A 17,398-nucleotide genomic window follows, 5' to 3' on the forward strand; every position below is an offset into this window, starting at 1 on the left:
CACTGACTTAACAGACACGAGACTGAGCAAACTCCAGGAGAGAGTGAAGGATAGGGAAGCTTGGCATGCTGCAGTCCATGGGATCAAAGAGTCAGACGTGACTTGGCACAATGATCCTTTAAAACCTGATTCATGCCTCACCATTGAGAAGGCAATCATTGTCAGCATTCAGGAGCTTGGTCCTTGGCAGAGGGAGAACATAACAGACTTCAGACGGAGCAGTTGTGTCCTGCCCAGAGCTCTGGTCATGGGACAGGAGCTTCTCAGGAGAATGAAATATTCTGTCTTGCATGTTCTACTTCCCAGAGTCTAGAACAGACTCTGGCAGGTAACAGAGGCTTGATAAATTCATACTGAAGGAAGGAGTCCAATCCTGTCTATCTCAGTGATGCCATTTTCTATTCAAGTGGGATGTTGCTTCTAAGGTTCTCCACTGCAACCAAAGGCCCTCTGCATTCTCTGCCTGCCACCCTATAGCTGCCAGCTCCTCAACACCCTCTGTGAGGTCATCAGGGCAGAGCATAAGCCCAAGCATCTCTGCACCCCACAGTCCAGCCCAGATTCCAGGCCTCGTCAAGTCTGCTGAGTGAGTTAGTGGCTGGCTATGCCCTTGGTGACTGAGAAGGAGCAAAGTGCACTTTTGTGAAAGGTACAAATGAAGAGGCCTGGGGTGGGCTCTTGACAGAGCATCTCTCTGGCCCTGGCTTTGCAATTGGGGTGACCTAAGGCATCTGGTCCCATCACTTCATGGGAAATAGGTGGGGAAACAGTGGAAGCAGTGTCAGACTTTATTTTTTTGAGCTCCAAAATCACTGCAGATGGTGATTGCAGCCATGAAATTAAAAGATGATTACTCCTTGGAAGGAAAGTTATGACCAACCTAGATAGCATATTAAAAAGCAGAGACATTACTTTGCCAACAAAGGTCCGTCCACTCAAGGCTATGGTTTTTCCAGTGGTCATGTATGGATGTGAGAGTTAGACTGTGAAGAAAGCTGAGCGCCAAAGAATTGATGCTTTTGAACTGTGGTGCTGGAGAAGACTCTTGAGAGTCCCCTGGATTGCAAGGAGATCCAACCAGTCCATCCTGAAGGAGATAAGTCCTGGGTGTTCATTGGAAGGACTGATGCTGAAGCTGAAACTCCAATATTTTGGCCACCTCATGTGAAGAGTTGACTTATTGGAAAAGACCCTGATGCTGGGAGGGATTGGGGGCAGGAGGAGAAGGGGATGACAGAGGATGAGATGGCTGGATGGCATCACCGACTCGATGGGCATGAGTTTGGGTAAACTTCAGGAGTTGATGATGGACAGGGAGGCCTGGTGTGCTGCGATTCATGGGGTCACAAAGAGTCGGACACGACTGAGCGACTGAACTGAACTGAACTGAAGGATGCTAGGAATCCAGAGCTCAGTGTGGAAGAAGGGGGAGTATAGGCGTCATTCTCATGCCTGTGCAGGGCCCTGAAGGCACTTACCTGAGGCAGGGAGGGACTGTCCAGGGCGTTCAGGTCACCAGTTGAGGAAGAAGAGGGTGGAGAAGGAGAAGGTGGGGGAGGACAAGCTTCCTTTGGAGGCGACACAGTCATTTTGTGGTTCACTGGTATCAAATCTACCAAGGAAAGAATATGCTCTCCATTACAGAGTTGTGATTTTTCCTTATTTTATCAAGAAAAGGGGAGGTTTATCAGTGAAGCTCCACTCTATAAATTGAGTCAGGAGAGGAAGATGCTGGAGACCAATTCAGAGACCCTGGAGCCTAGAGCCTGGGACTGGGAAGAACAGGCGCAGGAGTATCAGGTTCCTTAGGGGAAGGAGGTCCCAGGACGAAAAGTCCAAGAACCACTATGTTTCACACGCACAAGAGAATGCTCCCGAGAGAGGGAAGAGGGGTCTCCGGGGTTTTTCTGGGAAACGGACATCTACCTCTAATGTTTGCCCTAAAGCCATTGTGGTGGGGGCCTGGGGCTGCATTAAATTCCTTAGTCAATAAAGAGGCCATCTGAGGCCTCTTCCCACAAGAGGCTGGACCATTCGCCATGGGCACAGACGGGATAACACAGAAGAGGCAGTCACAGCTAAGGAAAATGGCTCTTCCTCTCACGGGTGCACAAGGGGGCTCTCGGACAAGATGGCCAGCCTGACATTTTAAGAGAACTCAAGGGACAGAGGCCGTAATGAGTATCAAAGCATCTGAAGCATATGGAGTGGGGTTCGTGCCAAGCTCCCTGTTGGTCAGGGAACAAGCAAGATTGTGTGTGCTCAGATGGACAGGAGAAAGGAGCGTGGCTGGGACTGAGGATGAGCCTAATTCTGAACTGTGGGAGCTGAAATCAATTAGTCTGGTTACAACAGAGTTCTAACAGATGTCGCCTGTAAGATCAATCTCATTCCCTCTCTCCTGAGGGCATGCACCACATATGCACAAGTACCCTCTAGGAACCTTAAATCGGGGGCCTCCCTGCTGCTCAGTGGTAAAGAATCCGCCTGCCAGTGTAGGAGTTGTGGGTTCAATTCTTGAGTCGGGAAGATCCCCTGAAGAAGGAGATGGCAACTCCAGTATGCTTGCCTAGGAAACCGCATAGACAGAGTAGCCTGGCAGGCCACAGTCCACGGAGCCACAAGAGTCAGATGAGACTTAGAGACTCAACAACAACAAACCTAAACTCTCGAGAGTTTTGTTTCCCTATCAGACCATTTCAGTAACAGGTCCTCAAAGGGATTCAGAAGATGCCATGCTCCCTTGCAGATTTGCCCATCAAGTGTCTGACCCACCAGCCCAGCCAGCTCTCCCATAAGCCCTCCAGGCACATAAAGGCCGTTCTCCAGGGAACCTCGCAGGACCACCTGTCTGTCTATCCATTCTTGTCAGACTCCTTACTTCTGGCTGCTCGGCCGACCCATTTCCATTTCCCTCCAAGGCATGAGATTTCAGCTTGCTTCTTAACATGATCCCCTGGCCTCAGTTTCCCCAGACCTTTGGCTGAGAGGCCCCTCCTCTGGGACCCACCCAGGCCAAGCCAAACCCAAGCTCACCGAAAGAGGAATTCCTTCCAGACCACCAGGGAGCCATATAGTGCTCTGTCCTGCTTTACTCCCTCAAATGCAAGCATGTTGGAGCATGCATCCCAGGCCTGGGCTATGAAAAGCTGGCCACACACATGGTCAGTAAGCTTCCCAACGGAAGAGCTCCAGGGGGAAAAGGTAACTCAGGGAAACAGATCTGAGAGTGGCAGGAAGGAGCTGCTGGGGACAAAGGCCACACTGGCTGCCAGAAGCTGACACGGGTGGGGGTGGGCAGCTGGCTGGCCTGCCTGTCACCCAAATGAACCCCCATCTCAGTCCACAATCAGATGGTTCGAGCCTAAAAAGGCAAAAGCTGTGAGTCAGTTGTTGCTGTGCTTCCTGTCCTGGGCTTGCCAAATTCCTGCTAAATTCCTTCTCCTCCTCTTCCTCGCCCCCTCATTCTCCTCTTTCTGCCATCTCCTGAATCAAACTCCTGAACTTGTCCCAAAGTCCCCTCAGCTCCACAGACTGCCTCTTTGTTCCTCTGAGGAGCAATCTGGGAACCTTCTGAAACAGAGCCAGGCCACTTGGGAACCAAGCTGACAGGAGAGCCTTGGGGTTCTCAAGGGCATGACCTGGGAGCTCCCCTCTCTCCTCTTTATCTAATCCCACCCCCACCCAGTGAGTGGGGTCTCTCTCCACACATGGCCTCATGAATGAGGCCTCAGAACTGGGAGGCGGCCCTGAGGAGATGGGGGAAGCAACGCACCTGCCATTCAAGTCACAGCCTGGGAGAGGAAGGGGGCGCCAGAGCCCAGCTGAGAGGTGACAGGAAGTCTCAGCCACCTTTGGTTCCCTCAGAGGATGGTAACGGAGAGCCTGGAACACCACCCCCTTCACACCCACACCAGCTGGCTGATACTGAGCGAGTTACCCCTCAGGTTTCTCATTTGAAAAATGGGAAGCCTAGTGCTGTTTCATGGGGAAGCTGAAGAAATAAAATGGGATTAAAAAGAGGTGCTCAGCACAGAGCATAAAGTAAATGCCACAGTGATCAGTGAAAGTCGTTCAGTCGTGTCTGACTCTGTGCGACCCCATGGACTATACATACAGTCCTTGAAATTCTCCAGACCAGAATACTGGAGTAGGTAACATTTCCCTTCTCCAGGAGATCTTCTCAACCCAGGGATCAAACCCAGGTCTTCCGCATTGCAGGCAGATTCATTACCAGCTGAGCCACAGGGAAGCCCAAGAATACTAGAGTCGGCAGCCTATCCCTTTTCCAGCAGAGCTTCTACACCCAGGAATCAAACCGGGGTCTCCTGTATTGCAGGTGGATTCTTTACTAACTGAGCTATCAGGGAAGCCCTAAATGCCACATGGTAGCTAAATATGAATCCCATTCCCTTCCTCCCACGCACACAGGTGGTGTCCAATAAAGGCACTGCTGAACCGCTAACCTGTTTCAGGGGAGACTGCACACACCCACCCTGGCCAGGACTTCTGCAACTCAGGGCCCAGAGGCTTCATTTTCACTTACAACTCACATCCTTCTCTGCTGGCCCTTTCTTGTTTTGCTTGAAACCTTGGCATGGTCCAGCCAGGGCTGCCCTGCCCACTGCGGCAGCCTCAATCCTGGGTGCTTCTGGCCCTTCCAGTTCCATCGTGCAAAGGGGGTTGATGAACAGACCAGAATCCAGACCCCAGCTCCTCCCATATCCTCCCTGGGTCAACTGCCTCTTCTTTGGACCATCTGGCAAGAGAGACCTTTCCCCCTGATCCGAGAGGTCATTCTGGTGAGTGTGGTCAGCTGAGGGGAAGTGATAAGTGTAGGCACGCAGCCCACCCCATTCACCTGTCTGGGGCTGGGGCCCGAACCAGCCTTAACAGGGCAGTGAAGGGATAGATGAGACAGTACCCCAAGCTTTGCTCCCTCCTACAGGACCAGCCTTGCCTACTGGGTTTCCTTTCGGGCACCATGAAGATGACTGGAAAGATGGCTCTGGAGATTTTCACAAAGACTGGGATCCCAGGGTGCAGCTTCCCCAAATCTGGAGCGTAGGCAATTCTCAAATCCTCCCAAAGTCTTGGAGTGCCCTCTAGGGGCGGAGCCTGCTCACGCTGAAGTCCTCTTCTCTCTTCCTACACTCAGTTCAACTGGTGTGGCCCCTGATTCTTTAGTTAGTTCCTCTGTTAATTCATTTATTTATTCTGTAAGCAAGGACTGGGTGCCTCCTCTGCGCCGGGCGCATACTAAGCACCAAGCCCCTAGAAATGATTCAAACTCGACGCCGGCCTTCAACCCAGCTTTTGTATCCACTTGTGAACCAACACCTGATACTCCTGGGCTAACTAAAGACATAGCTGAGAAACCACGCCGCTGGTTAGCTGTCTCCTCTCTCCTGTGCCTCCTCCAGGATCTCCCACCCTGCTGGGAGGGTCCCCTACCAGACTCCCAGCTCTCACCGCCCCCCAATCCCCAACCCCTGACCAGGACCTCCTTGAGGGCGAGGCCGGACACTTCATACCAGTGGCGCTCAGTAAAGTGGGCTGGAAGCACTGGAGGGAATCTGCGCCCAAATGGACCCACCCATAGAATTCCCGTGGCCAGGGAGGGGTTGAGGTGGGGGTAGTGAATGAGATAACGTGAAAAAGGCCTGACCCGGGCCTTCACTGAAGGTTAATTCCCTCCTTCCCCTCCCCTTCCCTGCCTGGAACTACAGAACGGCTTAGGAGTCATTTTAGGTTGTTTCCTGGTGACGTGGCCTGCCCAGGTGTGCGGTCCTGGTCCAGAAGTGCCCATTGTCCCAGCCTGGCCCAAGGGAAAGGGGCTGCAGGTCTTGGGGTTTCGGGGAGAATGACTCAGTGGCCAGGAGTCAGTGATGACTCAGAAAGAAAAAGTCAACTAAACTAGCATGCTAAAAAAAAAAAAAAAAAAAAAAACAACTAGCATGCTATTCCAACTTCTTTTTTTATTTTTGTCTAACCCAAGGCTTTCCTGGTTCCACCTCTCTTATAGCAAAGTCTGGAGAAGGAGCGTGAGGGCAGCGATGGGATTGGAATCAGATGAAGAGTCTGCGCCCGCTCTCAAGATTGGAGAGGGAGTTTCTGGTCGGTAACTAGGGTGGCGCCAGGCGCGGGCTGGCCCTGGGACGCCGCCAACCGTGCGCGCAGTCATTGCGCCCCCTAGTGGGAGCCTGCTGCCTTGGCACCTGCTGCAGGCCCTGGTACTGGTAGCCTGCTCAGAGAAAGAAGTAGGTGTGTGTGTGTGTGTGTGTGTGTGTGTGTGTCTGTGTGTGTGTGTGTGTCTGTGTGTGTGTGTGTGTCTGTGTCTGTGTCTGTGTCTGTGTGTCTGTGTGTGTCTGTGTGTCTGTGTCTGTGTGTCTGTGTGTGTGTGTGTCTGTGTGTGTGTCTGTTTGTGTCTGTGTCTGTGTGTCTGTGTGTGTGTGTCTGTGTGTGTTCTTTCACTGCTTTACCCACTACTGCTCGAGGTTAAGCTGACGGCCCCAGGCCAGTTCCAGTGTACTGAACCAAAACGTGTAGAGCTAGCTGCAGGCCCTGGTACTGGTAGCCTGCTCAGAGAAAGAAGTAGGGGTGTGTGTGTGTGTGTGTGTGTGTGTGTGTGTGTGTCTGTGTGGCATCCTCTGACTGTCCCAAAGCGGGGTGTGTGTGTGTGTGTGTGTGTCTGTGTGTGTGTGTGTGTCTGTGTGTGTTCTTTCACTGCTTTACCCACTCCTGCTCGAGGTTAAGCTGACGGCCCCAGCCCAGTTCCAGTGTACTGAACCAAAACGTGTAGAGCTAGCTCCTGGGCCACAGTTTCCTCATCTTTGTTTCAAGAAGCTTGGAGCTCGGGTCCCTTTCAAGTGCAGTTGTAAAGTTCTAAGGCTGGCTGAAGGTAGAGAATCCCTTGGAAAGGGCTTTGTCTAGTGAGCAGCATAGACTCAAACATCCATTTCTTTCCTTTCCCCTCACACCCAGGAGGCCAGTTCAGAGCGGACATGTGAGGAGTGAGAACAGCCGCCCCTGAGAATTAACCAGACAGCTCCTGCCCGCCCCCACCTTCCCCAGGGAGCTCATGACTCACTGGACTGGAATCTTCTCCCACTCTGGTATTCGCTGGGAGTTGGACATTGGAAACTATTGGCCCGCTGCAGAGCTGTGGTGGGAAAAAGAAAAAGGCAGGGGAGATGAGGAGGGAGGAAGAATCTGTTAAATGGATAGGAAAAATAGGGAGTTGTCTCCTATGGCCCATTTATCAAAAGCTGATAGACTAATGGTCATAATTGACTGACCCCTTCCTTTACTCAGACAGTACCTCCCTGTCTCTGTAACACACACCTCCAACTTTTCATTCATTCAGTCATCAAACATACTGAGACACTGCTGGGGGCCAGGTACTGCCCTCTTTCAGAAAAGACCTCAAATTAGGTGCCATCATTCTAACTCACCCATTGTTAATAAGCATGTGTGCTTACATGTTTATATGCATACATGTATACATATATGCCTATATGAACACATGCATATATAACACATCTGTTTTTAGCAGAGCAGCTCTTTGAAGCTGAAGTCTAACATCAATGCCACAACTGTGTCATCGAGGAAACACAGCTGCTCTCACTGAAGCCTGGAAGCTGCAGAAAACACCAACCTCTCTCCGTGTTACCCCCAGAGTCCCCAGGCCCTTTCAATTTTAACTGAACCCCTGTACAATCCATGGCCACGACCCCTCCTCTTGGCCTGGCTCCAATGGAAACACACTTGCAGGATGCCTTGTGTTGGGCCTTGAGAATCAGCAAAATGAACATCACAGGCAGAAGAAACGGGTCTTGGCTATTTGGGCCCTGAGAGTGGGCAGCGGGATATAAATGTATTCCATTCTCACACTGGGCCCTCAAATTTGGCCTCTGTGGTGGCCCTCTTTCCTGGCGGCATCTGGGGCACTTATACAAACAAAGATATTGAACCCCACTGTAGACCCAAGACATCTGAGTCTCTGAAGGAGGGAACCTAGGAAGCTGCCTCTTAAACAGGATTTTTTAGGAACCACTGAACATGGTGTTTTAGGGGAGCATTGCGGAGTGTTTTCTCTGACCTCTATTACACAGGGCTCAAGTTCTATTTTAACCATCATCATGGGCATGCTCTACGCTAAAAAACTTTGAGAAGGCATGAGGTTCCTTGATAAGCTGAGGCAGTCCCAGAATCCTTTCAAAGGTGGTAAAACATATATAATATTAAAATCACCATGTTAACCATTTTTAAGTGTAGAGTTGAGTGGCATTAAGTACATTTGCAGCGTTGTGCAAACAATACCTCCATCCATCTCCAGAACTTGTTCTTCATCCCAAATGAAACCCTGTCTCCATTCAACAATAATCCCTAGCCACCCTCTTCCCCCAGCCCCTAGTAACCTCTTTTCTATACTCCCTGCCTCTATGACTTGAACTATTCTGGATGCCTCATAGAAGTGAAATCATATAAAACTTGTCTCATGGCTGAGTTTCCTTAGCATAATAGCTTAAAGGTTCATCCATGTTATAGCATGTGTCGCAATTTCATTCCTTTTTAAAGATGAATAACATTCCATTGTGTGGATATAGCACGATTTGTTTATCCATTCACCTGTTGATGGACATTTGGGTCATTAACCTTTCTGCTATTGTAAAAAATGCTGCTTTGAGCATGGTGTACAAATGGTGTACATTTGGTGTAAAAATGGAGTCTTTTTAAAGTGATGTCCTGGTATTTTTCAGCATCCCTTCAGCTAAATTCTGAGTCATTTATCTAGGTGAAAAGTGTGATTAATGAAACCCTATAGCACCCACAACATGATGTCAACCCTACATTACCTGCTACAGTGACAGACTCACTGTAACCAGCAACATAAAACACAGCACTTAGACTATGCCAGAGATTGTAACCTTACTATGTGGTCTGCTTGGCAATGATGGAAACCATGATGGATGAACACAAAACTGACAGAAGATTGTTTGAAAGTCATGAGGTCTATCCACTTCTGTCTACTATGTTTCTTATTCTGGAATTAAACTGGACTCTCAAACAAAATGCTTTGGCCACGCTGCCTTGATCTCTCCATCCAACCCCATCCTGGGAGAAACGCTCTAGCGGTCATGCTTTGCTGTCATGCTCTCACCTGCCAGCAAGGGGCGCTGCATAAAACAATTCTGGGAAAACTATGGCTGCATTTTCTGCAGAGCCATTGTGCAAGGCACAGTGGAATATCCCTTTCAGGAAATTTCCATAGGATGAAGCTTTAGGAAAAGTGGAACTGAGACTTGCTGCAAACCAGTGTATTTTTTCCTTGTGAATAATGAGAAATTATTGTCTGTTTTCATTTGAACTGTGGCTTCAGGAAAACTCTGTATCAAATGATTCCACTAGAGCAACAGTTTAGGATCATGGTCTGCCTCTCTAAGGTCTATACCTCCTAAACTGGTTTTTGCTTTCATATATATATAGATATCTTGAGACTTTATCTCAAGGCGCTCTTTCATATATAGAAACACACAATTTTGTTTTATGCCTCTCTTGTAAGTTGCCTAAAATCCCCTGGCAATCGAGGAGAGAGAAGAAATGGAGGGAAGGAATAAAAGGCAGGCAGGCTTCGTATATGTAACTGAGGAGGCTGGAGCCCAGGGAGAGGGAGAGGCCTGCGGTACCCAAGCCTCTGTCCTCTGCATGTGCTAATCCTCTCTGGATAGCACCACAAATGGTCCTGAGCAAATGTATTTGGATGACAATTTGTCCTTTTAAAAAACAGCTCACATGGGAGGGTAAACCCAGAATTTCCAGGATTCCAGCCCCAGCTCTGGTCTCTCTGTGAAACCATTGCTCCCAAGAACACTTTTAGGTTCATGTGGAAGTTCCGCTCTTGGCCACCAGAGGGCAGCACAGGACAAGTGGCGCTCCGGCTCTTCCCATGGTTGCAAGTTGCTGTTAGCCTGTTTCTTCACACCCACAGGTTAGCAGTCGCTCTTGACTAACTCAAAACACTCAGTCCGAGGCCACCTTTATTAAAACAAGCTGGAATGCTAAAACAACTACTTCATAGAGTGTGGAGCACCCAGCACTTGCTAAGTTGTGAGTCCTTGGGAAAACAGTCCATTTGCACACCTGTAAAATGGGCTTCATGCTACTTACCTCACAGGATCATCCCGAGGATGAAATGGTGCCACATACAGGCAAAGCCTTGACCAACACAGTACTTAGTGACAGGGCATTTGTTACCGCACATTCCACAGGCCCCAGGCACTGACATGGCCCTGTGCTGCCCCCAGGGAAACTATGCTGCCCAGGGCTACCTGTGGTCCAGCAGCAGCTGGGCCCACCTCCCTTCCCTTGTGGCTATGAAATGCCAGAGGGCTCTCAGGAGATATTCACAGAGGAGACGGCTCCAGGCAAGAGGGTCCTGGGCCGCCCTTATCTCTGCCTGTGACACACAACAGCCAGTCAGGCCCCTCTGCCACCTTCCCACTTGAGATTCCACAGCTTCCTGTGGAGAGGGAGGCTGGCCCTACGTCCGGTCCCCTGACCCCCACGTGACCCAGCTCCACCGCCTCTGAGCCTGAGGGCCTGACGTACTGTCCCACGTCCTCCATGAGGAAACACTGGCCGTGAGAGTCTCTGTCCCCCTTCCCCACCCCTGCCCCCATGTCCCAGGGTCAGGCAAGCCCGTCTCTCTCCCAGGCAGGCTCTCTACTCACCAGGCACAGCTTCAGGCTCCCCGAGGTCGTGTGGAGAGACTGCCCTGGTCAGGGTCTCCCTCAGGGAGCTGTGCCGGGAAAGGGGCTTCAGGAGGGCTGGGAGGTGGAGTTCCGGCCGCCGGGGTCTTTCGTCAAAGGGCTCTGCACTGGGGGCCTCACTGTCACCATGGTCCGGCTCTGCATCGGAGCTGGAAGGTGGAGGGACAGAACAGCTGAGCTTGGAGGCCTGCAACCTGCCACCCCCCACACTGTGCCCTGCCCATCACTGCCTCACCAGACAAAGGGGTTCCAGGGAAAGGGCTGTAGTTTAGTTACCTCTGTGCCTGGCACCCAGCCTCTGGCTTTGTTCTGGGCTGAACTGTGTCCCCCCAGATTTATAAGAAGTCCTAACTCCAAGTACCTGGGAATGGGGCTGCTTCTAGAGACAGGGTCTTTACAGAGGTCATTAAGTAGTTAAAATGAAGGTCATTAGGGTAGGCCCTAATCTAATCTGGCAGGTGAAAGTGAAAGTCACTCAGTCGTGTCCGACTCTTTGTGACCCCATGGATGGTAGCCCACTAGATTCCCTGGTCCCTGGGATTCTCCAGGCAAGAATACTGGAGTGGGTCGCCATTCCTTACTCCAGGGCATCTCTCCCACTCTGGGATCGAACACGGGTCTCTTGCATTGCAGACAGATTCTTTACCATCTGAACCACCAGGGAAGCCTAATCTGGCAGGAGTCCTTATGATTTTCCTTACAAGAAAATTTAGACACAGGCATACATAGAAGGAAGGAGCTTCCCAGGTGGTAAAGAACCCACCTGCTAATGCAGGAGATGTAAAATATGCGGGTTTTGATCCTTGGGTCAGGAAGATCCCCCAGAGGACGACATGGCAACCTGCTCTAGTATTCCTGCCTGGAGAATCCCTATGGACAGAGGAGCCTGGCGGGCTATGGTTCATAGGGTCACAAAGAGTTGGACACGACGGAAGTGACTCAGCATGCACTCATACATAGAAGGAAAATGCCACGTAAGTGAGAAGACCACCATCTCCAAGCTGAGGAGAGGGGCCTGGAACAGTCTCCCCTCATGATTCTCAGAAGGAACCAAGCTGCAAGTGAGTGGGGAGAAGACTAGCGCCCCAGAGCTGTCTGTTTGCCCAGCTCTCCCTGCCCCCGTCCTACTGTGGGAGCGTACCTGCTGTCATCGCTGCTGACCAGGACGCGCACGGCCAGCACGTCCTGTCCAACCACATCCTCCCCGGGGCTGATCCTCACTGCGGTCCACTCAGAGGGCAGGGGGGAGGCAGCTCCACCTGCCATACCCCCAGGCTCGAGCTCCGGGACGCTCTTGGGCTTCTTGGGGGAGGTCGGCTCATCTGTTGAGAGGAGAAGAGGGTCTAGAGAGATGGTGGGAGTGGACAGCCCTGCAGGGAGCCTGCCCCTCCTCCAGAGGCTTGGGCGGGCGCTCCAAGATGGATCTCCTCCTCCATGCCATCACTGGGTCCCCACCACTCAGCCCACCAGACAGCCCAGCATTTAGAGCACACATCTTGTATGCTGGGCCTGAACGCACACACCATCCCATTTAACCCATAAAGGAGGGTTGAAACGTGCAGAGGGCCCACCAGACTCTGCACTGCTCTTGTCAAAATCAGGCTGTGCTGCTAAACCCAGTGGTAACTTCTCATTTCTCCTCTTACTGGACACACCAGCAGCCTCTGACCCAGCTGATCATTCCTTCCTTCTAGAAGCAGTTTTTCTTTCAGGACAGCGTAGCTGGCTCCCTCCTCCCCCATTGGCTATCCCCTCCTCTGATTCTTTCCCTGTTCCCCTTTCCCCAGGACCTGACCTGTTAGCCCTGGAAGGTCCCAGGACTCAATCTTTGAACTGCTTCTCTTCTCATCTATACTCATGTCCTTGATGACCTTATTCAGTCTCATGACTTTAAATAACTCCAGACAGCATGGGTTCACACATCTCTCTGTCCAGCTTGGACATTCCCCTGAATGTAGATGCATGCACACAAAGGCTTTCTTGGCATCTCCAGGGAGATGTCCAATAGATACCTTAGCCTCACACACATGGAAATCTCCATTTCCACCTCTCCCCAAGCCTGCCTCCCCATATAGCCCTCCCATCTCCGTAAATGGCAATTGGGGCCTGCCGGGTGCTCCAGTCAACACTTCAGTGGCATTCTTGACTCCTTTCGTTCTTTCACTCTTCACTCGAGCTATCAGCAAATCCTGTTGGCTCTACCTTGAAAATACGCCAGGAATCCAGGCACCTGTCACCACCTCCTTGGCTACCACCCTGGCCCCAGTGACCATCATCTCTTGTCTGGATTATAGATCCAGCTTCTCCTGGTTTCCCCTTTCCCTCTGGCCAGGCCCCATCCTTCAGTCTGTTCTCAACAGCTGCCGAGTGACTGTTAAAACTGATGTATGATGTGGGCAACCCAAAGCTGGTGGTCTGTGACAACCTAGAGGGGTGGGATGGGGAGGGAGGTAGGAGGGGGCTTCAAGAGGGAGGGGACATAGGTATACCTATGGCTGATTCATGTTGATATACGGCAAGAAGCCATCACAAGATTGTAAAGCAATTATCCTCTAATTAAAAAGTATTAAAAAAAAAAAAAAGGAAGTCAGACAATAACACTACCTCCTCTCACAACCCTCCAGGGTCCCTGTGACCTCATCTCCCAGTGCTTCCCCCCCCCAGCTCTCTGTTCCAGCCACGTGAACACCATGCTGACTCTCCCACACTCAGCCCGCCCTCACCTCAGAGGTTCTCGCCTCTTCCTTGGAGACACTATTCCCAAAGAGCAGGGCTCGCTCACCCTCTACCTTCAAGCCTTTGGCCAACTGTCGCCTTCTCAAGCAGATGACCCCAATCATCCTCCTCAAACGGGAACCCACACCCCCAGCTCTCTCCTTTCCTCTTTACTTTTATTCATAGCATATCACACCTTCCAATGAACTACACACATTCCTCATTTATTTTGTTTGTTATCTCTCTCCCATGCCGAGAATAAAGGCAGTGATTTTTGCCTATTTCTTTCTTGCTAGTATTGTGCCTGGTGAAAAGTAGATTCTTAATAAATACCTGTTAAATGAATCAATGAATCAGTTGGTGAATAAATGAGTAAGACAGGCAGCCCGGGCCCCAGCTCCCTCTTGACCACTAACTAGCTCAGTGACCTCCTCTCTGGTCACAGTGGGAAAGGAGTCCTTTCTCCTTGTAAGGATGACACTGCACTTGATCTTAGCTCCCCCTATGAACCCCCCAAGGTCATTATCTCCTCTTCCCTATGTCATTAATTGTCTACTGGATCTTTTCCATAAGTGTTTACATACCCTACCTTTTTAAGAAAACTTTTTATTCCCAGTCCTCCCATCCCCGCTCCAAGCCAACTCTTCTTCCTTCCTAGCTAGTCTTCTTGGAAGAGTTTGTTGCACTCACTTTCTCCATTTCTTCACCTCGCATCACTCACCCCTCAATCCCCTAGAATCCTGCCTATACCTCCACTCTCCAAATGACCCCCAACAAAGTGCCTACTGCCCTCCTCATTTCTATATCCAATTCACTAGGCTTTGGGGCCCTCCTGTAGCTCTTGCACTCTGCCCCTTGCTGCTCCCAGGCTCACCTTCTCTCCCTGCCTAGCAGACTGTTCCATCTCAACCGTTCTGGCTTCTAGCCAACCCTTAAATGATAGGTTCTTCATGCTTCCACCTAGGCCCTCTCATTTTTTTCACCCACATGCTCTTTCTGGGAAATGTTATCTACTCCCTAATTCTATTTACCATCTGTGAAGATAATTCATTTTGATTTTTATGTGCAAAGCCACACATTTAAAAATATTATACAGGTCCAATAAAACATGTTTACAAGCAGATGCAGCCAGGTGGTCACTGGTTTGTAAGCCCTAGTACAGTGCATGCTTGTTTGTGAGGACCCTTCTGCACTGGTGAAGCTGTGGATGGAGGAGATGCATTTGGGGAGTAAGTATTATAATTGAATACTTGACTATGTAGTAATAATAATAGCAGCAGCTTTTACTGAGTACTTTTATCGAGAATTTTAGCATGTAATAAGTCTATTAAGTGTCACACAAGATTCTAGTAAAAGTATTATCCCCATTTTGCTGCTGAGAAAACAGGTGTACAGAGAGGTTAAGACACCAGCACTCAATAGCATATTTCATCAGAGGATGAGGCCTCGTCTGTACGTCTGTGAGCAGAACAGAACCACAAATGGGCCCCAATATGCATGGCGGTTATTCTGTGAGTTTGGACTGGGATGCGTCCCCAGTTCTTCAGTCCCCCCCTGTAACAGTTGTAGCTTGTCCTATGACCTTGCAGTCCTTCCCACTAGAGAGGTGGGGTGAACTTCTCTGTCCAGTTGCCCCGGGGCTTGGCCCTGAGACTTGCTTTGACCAGTGGAAATTAGTGGGCTTGATGTGAGCTGCAGCTCTCAATGTCCTTGCTCTTTGGCTAGTCCACATGCACTCCTGTTTGTTGGCCATGCGAAGAGCTTGTCCCTGGTGACTACTGCCCCTGAAGCCTGGGGTCCCTGACTGTGGCACATGGAACAGATCTAGAGCCAACCTACAGCCTGGCTGATCCCATGGGAGCACAGGCTGCCGTTATAGCTGCAGCCTGAAGCAGAGCCACTCAGCCAACCCAGAGACCCACAAGCAGGAAAAATGATGTTACAAGACACTAAGGTTTGGGAGGCCTGTTACCCAGTTACTGCAGCAGAGACCTGGCTCTATACCTGGTTCACATGTGAGTATAGATGTGCGCCTGTGAGCTGTGTGCTCAGCTACTTGCATGGTTAACAGAAGCTTTTGTGCTCTTCTCTGATCCAGGTTGTACTGAGGATTTGAAGATGAGTCAGCCACGGTCTGCCTCAAAGCACCTCTTTCTGCCCCACAGGAGAAAGAAGGTCTGCTCACAAATACCTGCGTTATAAGGTAGACCCAAAAGAGTGAGGCCAAGATGAGGTGTGAGTGGAGGGAGGTCAAACTTCCATGCAATAAAGACTTTGGTTCCAAGGCTCCGATTCAAAGGGGCTTGAGGATGAGGAGGATTTGAACAGGGAAAGGAGAGGTGGTGCTCCAGGGGGCGGACCCCGGGAGCAAAAGCAAAGTGGGAAAGCACTGCCACCTGCATAGGAATGGAAGCTAAGTCCATGTGACTGGAGGGCAAGAGGGTAGAGAAGAGAAACCAGTGGGAAAGGATTGCATTGACATCAAACCAGGAAGGGCCTTGAATGGCGAGGTGAAGGGTGGGTTTTGCTCTGGGAGCAACCACTGAAGGACTGGAACCTGGCAATTGGCATCATCAGATTTTCCTCTAAGAAAGATAGCTCTGGTCGCAGGGTGGAAGGAGGACAGGAGGACCCACAAGGAGGAGAGAGGGAGACCAGTGAGGAGGCAGCTGTGATAACTGGAGGAGACCTATCGGCTGAACACACACGGCGGAGAGGGGAGAGGGAGTGGAGAGCAGTTTGACCGGATGGGCGGCTGCAGGCAGTGGAGGTGAGCTGTGCCAGGCAGCAGACACACACCCCCTATATCTCAGAGGCCAGCCCAAACCGGCAAGAACACCTGGGGTCTGCTTTCCTCCTTCTCTCTCCTGGAGAGTTTTGTCTTTGCCAGCAGGACTGAGGGATAGATCAGGGTAAAACTGGCTCCCTGGCTTCTGGAGGGGTGGGGATGTGGCTGAATGAAGATCCCCCAGGGCAGCAGGGTCAGGGCCAGTGTCTCTCACAGGGGAGCCTGGATATCAGTGGAGGGGCAGGGGCCGGGGGGCACCTGGTCATGGAGACTTGTGGAAAAGAAGCTGGTGCTTCTTCTGGTCACCGCCTCGCTCAGGCAGAAGACCCCCAAGGAGGACATGCTCCTCCCTTCTCCTGCCCCACACGGCCCAGGCGACTGCTGGGTCTCAGGTTCAGTGCTGCCCCAAGAGGAAGTTTCTCCACTCACACTTCTATTCCAGACACCTCTTCGCATTCCCCTGAGGATCCCTAGCCACACGCACAGACCAGTAGCGGTAGTTCTGGTGGTACCAGTACTTGTAACGGAAGTAATCTAAAAGCAATAACAAAAGCAGCCCCAACTTATCACCTGGGGCCACATTCCTGTTTAGCTGTTTACATTCATCTTCTCTGACATCCCCCCATCCTGAAAAGATGCTATGATCATCTTCATTGCATGAGTGGGAGAACACGGAGACCAGAGTAGCTCCACCGGGGCCACCTCAAGGGTGCGTGGGATCAGCCAGCCCTGGACACAGAGCAGTGTGTCTGTGACCAGCCCCGGTGAAGAGCCCGGGTGTGCTCACTGGTGCCTTCTCCCCCAGGCCCAGCTGCTCTTTGCCCTAGGCTTTGCCTGAAGTTATCGGTGCTCACAGGGAGAATTCTGTGGGGCTGGGAGCTGCCAGGGGAGGAGGTGCCTGGTTGGGGAGGGTGAGGATGATCCAGCCCTTCCCAGAGCAGCCACCCCGGCCTCCTGGAGGAAAGGAGATCTGCTCAGAGCTGAGCACCTCAGTCTCCTCCCATTGCTCAGGCCAGACCCCTGCTCCCTGGAGAAAGAGGAGACTCCAGAGGCAGGCAGGAGTTTCCAGTGTCCAGGGAAACGTCTGTCCTCACTTGGCCCCAAGCAGCCAAGTCCAGAGGCT

The 17,398-nt window shown here is 51.1% G+C and overlaps 1 protein-coding gene across 3 annotated transcripts in view; it reads right to left on the reverse strand.

Moving 5' to 3' along the window:
- Positions 1 to 17,398, reverse strand: part of MICAL2 (microtubule associated monooxygenase, calponin and LIM domain containing 2) — a 234,764-nt gene that overhangs the window by 60,067 nt on the left and 157,299 nt on the right. For all 3 annotated transcript variants that reach the window (XM_043482986.1, XM_043482985.1, XM_043482984.1), the window contains 4 exons: positions 11,914 to 12,094; positions 10,734 to 10,921; positions 7,091 to 7,162; positions 1,479 to 1,612 (listed from right to left, as the gene is read on the reverse strand). In XM_043482986.1, the coding sequence (XP_043338921.1) occupies positions 1,479 to 1,612; positions 7,091 to 7,162; positions 10,734 to 10,921; positions 11,914 to 12,094 (575 nt within the window). The remainder of the gene's footprint in view (positions 1 to 1,478; positions 1,613 to 7,090; positions 7,163 to 10,733; positions 10,922 to 11,913; positions 12,095 to 17,398) is intronic.

The sequence above is a fragment of the Cervus canadensis genome, chromosome 11 (genome assembly GCF_019320065.1).
Source record: "Cervus canadensis isolate Bull #8, Minnesota chromosome 11, ASM1932006v1, whole genome shotgun sequence".
Classification (NCBI taxonomy): Eukaryota; Metazoa; Chordata; class Mammalia; order Artiodactyla; family Cervidae; genus Cervus; species Cervus canadensis.